This window comes from Apium graveolens, chromosome 8 (genome assembly GCF_009905375.1).
Source record: "Apium graveolens cultivar Ventura chromosome 8, ASM990537v1, whole genome shotgun sequence".
In the NCBI taxonomy this organism is placed as follows: Eukaryota; Viridiplantae; Streptophyta; class Magnoliopsida; order Apiales; family Apiaceae; genus Apium; species Apium graveolens.
The window spans coordinates 248,075,423-248,081,957 of record NC_133654.1 but is presented as its reverse complement, the minus strand read 5'-3'; the positions used below and the strand labels follow the sequence as shown (position 1 = coordinate 248,081,957).

Genomic DNA, 6,535 nt, shown 5'->3' with positions numbered 1-6,535 from the left:
ACAACTTAACGGAATAAGAACATATCCCTTCCAACAATGTTACTACACAACGGGTCCTAAAATTTGGAGAATTGTTTTTAGTCTAAATCGGAAAAACTTGATTTTACTTGAAGTATATTGTAAGCAACTAAGAACACAGTTGTAATTATATTATTAGCCCTTGCCGGGGAGGGGAACTAGAAATACCAATTCTTGTTATTTATACTAGCTTAGATTTTTTCCCTTCTGTTTTTTCTACAATATTCACAAAATTATGGTTGAATTCAGTCGATTTGATTTTTGCAGTTGTTTTATTTAGTCTGCAGTATGCTCTGTTTTCAAAGAAAATATCACCTATGTGCCCATGCCAAGATCAAAATCTTGCTAAAATAGGTTTTTTTTTCAAAGCAAATATCACCTATTGTAACTAAATATTTGCAGAAACTGAAGCACCTAGTTATGATTAAATTAACTATGTCAAGAACTACTTCTGCAAATCAAGAAGAACAGGATCACGTTCTTCGTATTCAAAAATAGTTCGTTTGACAGAATGCTCAGATCATTATTGTGCATGTCGACCTCAGGCTACAAATCTTTCAAAGGAAAGTTGTCGAAAAAGACTTTTAATTTCTAAAGATGCCCATCCGGCGTGTTTAATCAGAATATTGTGTATGCATATGTCTGTAATTAATCCAACGCATTGCATCGAGTCGTATAATGAGAGTGCTTGAACAACATTACAACATGATGGTTCTGGAAAAGACCGTCCAGCAAGATACTGCATTTCGCAAGTTTTAGTTTAAACCTTAATTTAGCGTCTCCCTGAAAACTTTGGTGCTTCAAACATGTCTAGCAATACACAAATATGGGGCATTTTGAAATGGAGATTCACAAATGTTTCAAACCTTTATCCAGTTTTTTAAAATTATGGACACGTAATTAGGTACGGAGGGAGTATTAAAGTTGACGAATCAACTTTTGCCTAAAGTAGTTACTCCATTGTTCTTTTACTATGTATACCTTGCTCCAAATGATTTGAAAACTCGAGTGTGTTTAGTTGAAGTTCTTTAATCTACAAATCTCCCATTTCATCGTTGGAATCAAGTTAAGTATAAAATCCTTGCTTACACGGGATCACAGCTTTAGAATAAAATATGTGGCTTTTTTAGCTGAAATATCTTAAAATTCTTTACTTGCCCAAGTGGTAGATTTTAGATGCGATTTTTCTGCACACAATAAGAATTTAGATGGCAAATTTTGATTGATTCCTTTTCAATAATTATGCCGGGCTCTCTTATAAGCACAAAATGCTCTCAGTAAGAATTTAGGTGGCAAAAAATGCTATAAATTTCAAGGAGATAAGTCTTTGAGATGTACTCAAACGAAGTTATAATATGAAATTAATAATTTCAATTGTTTTTTGAAGATACCGTATAATTTTATTGATTCATTGTGTTATCGGTAAAAAAAGGTTAAATAACCTTTTGACCCTTAAAATATATAGCGTTATACTCCTTATCTCCAAATATTTGAACTCTTACATTTTAACTCCAAGGCATGAGTTCAAATATTTGGGTCTCATAGGTATAAGGCTATATACTTTAAGAAACAAAAGTAATTAAGCCCTAAAAAAATGTTCTGCAAGAAATGTTTCCAGACATGCCCAAGTCAGGAGACCATGCCTATATAAAGTAGGTGACTCCCGCTTTTATCACAAACTATATTCGCCTTGATGGAGATTTTAAACGTTGTATACGATTTAATAGAGGAATTACATTTTCACCGTCATAAGCTGATCCTGAACGAGGACTATCATTCTCGCGAGGGCGATCAATGTTATGGCTGTGGTTTGACACTGCATACTCCATCTGATGTTTATCGTTGCTTTGCTGCAGAAGATGATTGTGCGCATTTCTTTCTTCACAAAAGTTGTGCATGTTTACCTGATCGCTTTCTGCATCCTAGCCACGAACATTCCTTGGAACGATTAATCGGGTCTTTTGAGAAAGGTCGTTGTAGTATCTGTGACAACAAGTTGAAAGGGATTTATTACGTTTGTTTTGAATGTGAAATTTATAAGATCTGTGTGATATGTGTTGTACCTCTAAATAAATTTTATATACATCCTGCTTATCATCGTCATAAGCTAACCTTGTCAACAAGGTTAGCCACTTTCCACTGTGATGCTTGCCATACGGTGGATGTAGACTTCTCATATATGTGCTACACATGTCCGTTTTGGATCCACCTCAGCTGCAGTAATCTACCAAGTTTATTAGAATGTGGAAGTCATCGCAAGCATCCTCTTCGTTTAGCATATTCTCTTCCAGAAATGTATCGTAAATTTCCACAGACCTGCAGAATCTGTACTCAACGTGTGTACGAAAGTCATTGGCTCTACTACTGTCCCAACTGCAGATTCTTTGCCCACATCAAATGTGCTACACCACCTCCAGGTTCCAGGTTAGATTTCTTATTAATGTTTCCATTTGATGTTCATCTGCATCGCTTTAATTTTTTTATCCTACGGTTAAAATTGATGTTGGCCACTAAATGGCCCTGGCCAACATTAGGCTAGGACCAGATCCTAATATATTCAAATAATGCAGTAAGAGTGAGGAATCTGATAGTGAGGAGTACGACGGTGAAGCTAATGTTGACAAATCAAGTTTGGTGCACCTTCCTGCCTCTGATCATGAATCGTTGTTGCAACAATATATTAAGAAGAAGATTATTTTCTGGTTGGAGGACGCTCCTGTTAATATTAATCATTGGAGTCATGAACATCATCAAATGGTACTTAAAAACAGAAGTGGTGTAGCGGATGATGAAGGATTGCTTATCTGTAACGGGTGTACCAAATCTATTACCACTATGGATTTTCGCGATGGTGTATTCTATGAATGCAGTGAGTGTGACTATGTTCTCCACCAACACTGTGCCCTGTTCCCAAAAGAGATGCAGCTTGATCACCTAGAACACAAGCTTGTGGGAATGCAAGCCAGTGTCTATGATATATGGTCCTGCACTTATTGTGAAGGTTTTAGTAATGGCACACAATTGCAAACCAAATTTACCTTACCATATTCACAACCAAATTATGTCAAGCTTGACATTGAGTGTGCTCTTTTACCCAGACTAATTAAACACGAAGCTCATCCCCACCTTCTTGCACAAGACCATTTTGTTTCTGCACATGAATGTAGCGCGTGCCAAAAAGGAATTAGAGAACGTGACACCTTTTATAAGTGTACTAGTAGTCGTTCTCGTTGTTATTTTTCCATACATATGAAATGTGCTCTTAAGCCACTTAAACTGACACATCGATGGGATCCCCACCCTCTTCACTTGATACTATCTCCCGAGGGAGTAGTAGATCATCCTCATGAATTCCACTGTGAATTTTGCTCCGAAGAGATAAACACAAACTATTGGTTCTACCATTGCAGTGTTTGCGATCTGTCCTTTCATTTTGAAGAATGCATAGATCTGTTTCCCTACTCAAGGGTCAGGTTCGGGGCAACCAATATTAAGATTGAAGATCACCAGCACAGCCTCAACTTTGTTCTAAATAAGAAGCGTCAACCATGTCAAAGATGCCACAAAATCACATATGGTAAGCCAGTCCTTGAGTGTACACCTTGTAAGTTCATACAACATGCACAGCCTGATTTGTGCTCTTGATAAGTTGTACATGTTCAGGTTTAATGTTTGTACTTGTTTTACTACTAGCACACAAGGCGCTGTACTTACTGTTGTTTGATATTAAGCTGTATAAATAAATCAATGCAAATTTGTACCAAAGCGATGAATGTACACATTTGATTCTATAATCAAATAATCGATCTATCCCCTATTGCATCTTCTGTATCATATTTACCCAAAATTTAAAGATTGAGCGACAACGTTGTAACAATAAGCCCCTGAAGCACAGCCTGACATTCATCAGTTCTGAAACTTGCGAAATTGTTTTAATTTTTAAAGTGGAAAAACTGAACTTAAATTTTACAATTACAGCAATTGCAGTTGTGAATGTTACATCTTCGAGGATCTTTTGCTGAAAAAAATAATAATACTAATTTCATTCTTTGTTTACTTTCTATTTCTTACGACAACTATTGATAAGAATATCCATGACTAATTTATATTAATCCTCATAGGCTCAGACTGGCTTTCATCAAACAAAAAAGAGCCTATCAGCCTAAAATTATGATTTATGATTAAAATTTCACATCAGATGCTTAACTTAAGATATCCCCTCCTGCTGCTGGACATAAAATTATTTCGGACATGGAGAATGGAGATATAGAGCTCTTACTGGAAGATTTAAATTTTATTATGTTGGTATAAGTTTAAATTATAAATTCCTTCTGAACACGGTTGGATAGCTCAAGTGATTATGAGTTTATCCTCTGTCGTCCCCGGGGCCTATATCTGTCAAAAAAGAGAGTATAAATCATTCCTTGCTAACAATTGAATTAAACTTTTAGGATAAATATGTAACTTCTTACTTGGCTAAAGTATCTTAAAATTCTTTACTTGTATAGGTTGTAGAATTAAATACGAGTTTGAACTAGTAGATATGTATAATCATTGTCATCTTCTACAGTTCCTGTGTTGTTCATCTTTGATACTTGTATATCAATTGTATCTACAAAACTGTCAATATGTAACTACCATTTCATTAAAAACTATACTTGTTGTCATCATGGCGGTGATTTCAGAGTCTATAATTTATTCAATCAAGAAACTACATATTCACAGTCATGAGCTGATTCTGAACAAGGATTATCATTCTCGTCAGGGTGATCTCTGTTATGGCTGTGGCTTAATACTGCATAGTCCATCCGATGTTTATCGTTGTCTTTACTTTTGCAATGCTGAAAAGGATGATTGTGCTCATTTCTTTCTTCACAAAACTTGTGCACATTTGCCCCAACGCGTTGAACATCCTAGCCACGAACATATTCTAGCTCTCAAAATCCGGTCAGAATCAAGTTGTGATATTTGTGGCAACAAGTTGAAAGGGGGCAGACCTTGTCCATGGCTAGGGTTGGCTCCAGCCCCGTGAAATTTTAGCTTCCCATTAAAATTCTTTATATATGATTTCAGTCTGCTACAGATTAGTCCACTTAAATATTTGAGAAGCCCCTTTTATATAGCTGCGTAGATCTTCAGCTATTGCATAATAATTTATACTCTTTATTAATAAGCGAGCAAAATCATGTATAGTTTGGTGCTAAAAGTACCAAAGTACCAAATTTGGTACTTACCTGACATAAGTTGACTTTTATTCTTAATAAACTTTGTTTTAATACAAATCGACTTCTATTCTTTGTAAATTTTATTTTATTTTTAGTTAGTGTTCATCCGAGAATGTGTGATTATGATATGACAACGGTTTATACTATAGATGAGCAGCATGAGCAAATGATTGCAGAATCATATAAGCATTTATAACATCATAATATTCAAAAGTAGACCACCTGTTAATTTGATTAGGAAAAAAAAATATTACCTTCCACCACATGTAACAATATCCCATTGCTCCAAGGGTCGCCGCTGGCATTAAATATGAAGAACAGCTTCCTGTGAGAAGAATTGAGAAGTTCAAACGCAAGTGCAAATTGCTCTTTAGTCCTAACCTAACAACCTCAATATCTACACAAACGCTGCAACAAATCTCGTAAACTATAATCATCAAACTAAACCACAAAATCTAACCACGAGCAATAAAGCAACATCAATTCACGAAACTCAACAGTTCACTCCTTTCAAGAGAAAAATGAGAGTTTGCCTCAACGAGTGCAACATAAAGGCAGACCTCAAGTACTGAAGCTGAATGTAAACTAACAAATAGATTAGTTTTCTTGGTAATCAGATACATATATTTAGCACGCTATTGTACCAATGCAGAACAAATCAATTTCCCAATCAACCAACCACCATTCTCAATTGTGTAGCTTTACTATTCTATTTTATCTGAGATACTCAATACTGCCATATTACAGGAGGACTGGGATGATAGCACCGTAAGCACCAATATATCAAAGCTGAGAATGCAAAACAGATTAGAAGCAACAACAAGGCATGAAAGAGCATTAGCCAATGCCTTCTCGCAACAGATAAATTGTCAATATTATACGACTAAATAAAATATAAATAATTTGTGACAAAAAGAATCATATCAAGTTCATAACTGGTGTTAGATCTTTTTGCTGAGAGTCTGTTCTAAGAAGAAACACACCAGATCCAAATCTGATGTGTAATCTAACATGGGCTGGAATTGGCTCGAACATTGGATGGCAACACGTCAGCAATATGAGCCATTTAACAGAAACCAAAAATCTACAAGGAATAGGCTGTTATTTGTAGCGGGAGAAGAGGTAAGTTGTGGATCAAACGAAGTATCTATACAACATGATAATATTTCTGTCTCTGCATTCTAAAAAGAAAAGGAAGATTACACAAAGCCCCTGCAGGATAGGCGAAAGCCAACAAGTGTTTCAAGATGCAAGATTTTGCCAAGTTACCACTATTCAAAGGAGACTGTTAA

At 35.6% G+C, this 6,535-nt stretch overlaps 1 protein-coding gene and 1 long non-coding RNA gene across 2 annotated transcripts; one reads left to right on the top strand and one right to left on the bottom strand.

Moving 5' to 3' along the window:
- Positions 1–1,637: 1,637 nt before the first annotated feature.
- Positions 1,638–3,861, top strand: LOC141676715 (uncharacterized). Its single transcript, XM_074482420.1, has 2 exons — positions 1,638–2,442; positions 2,589–3,861. Exons 1-2 carry the CDS (start codon positions 1,712–1,714, stop codon positions 3,661–3,663), a joined length of 1,806 nt encoding a protein of 601 aa, XP_074338521.1. The 5' UTR covers positions 1,638–1,711; the 3' UTR covers positions 3,664–3,861.
- Positions 3,862–4,594: 733 nt separating this feature from the next.
- Positions 4,595–6,535, bottom strand: LOC141678300 (uncharacterized). Its single transcript, XR_012557683.1, has 3 exons — positions 5,704–6,535; positions 5,498–5,568; positions 4,595–4,931 (listed from the first exon to the last, which is right to left on the bottom strand). It is a non-coding gene; the product is annotated as an uncharacterized LOC141678300 (long non-coding RNA).

Coding starts and splice junctions, on each gene's coding strand:
- LOC141676715 (XM_074482420.1), top strand. CDS start 1,712: ATGGAGATTTTAAACGTTGTATACGATTTAATAGAGGAATTACATTTT. Junction 2,443..2,588: donor ACACCACCTCCAGGTTCCAG/GTTAGATTTCTT, acceptor CAAATAATGCAG/TAAGAGTGAGGAATCTGATA.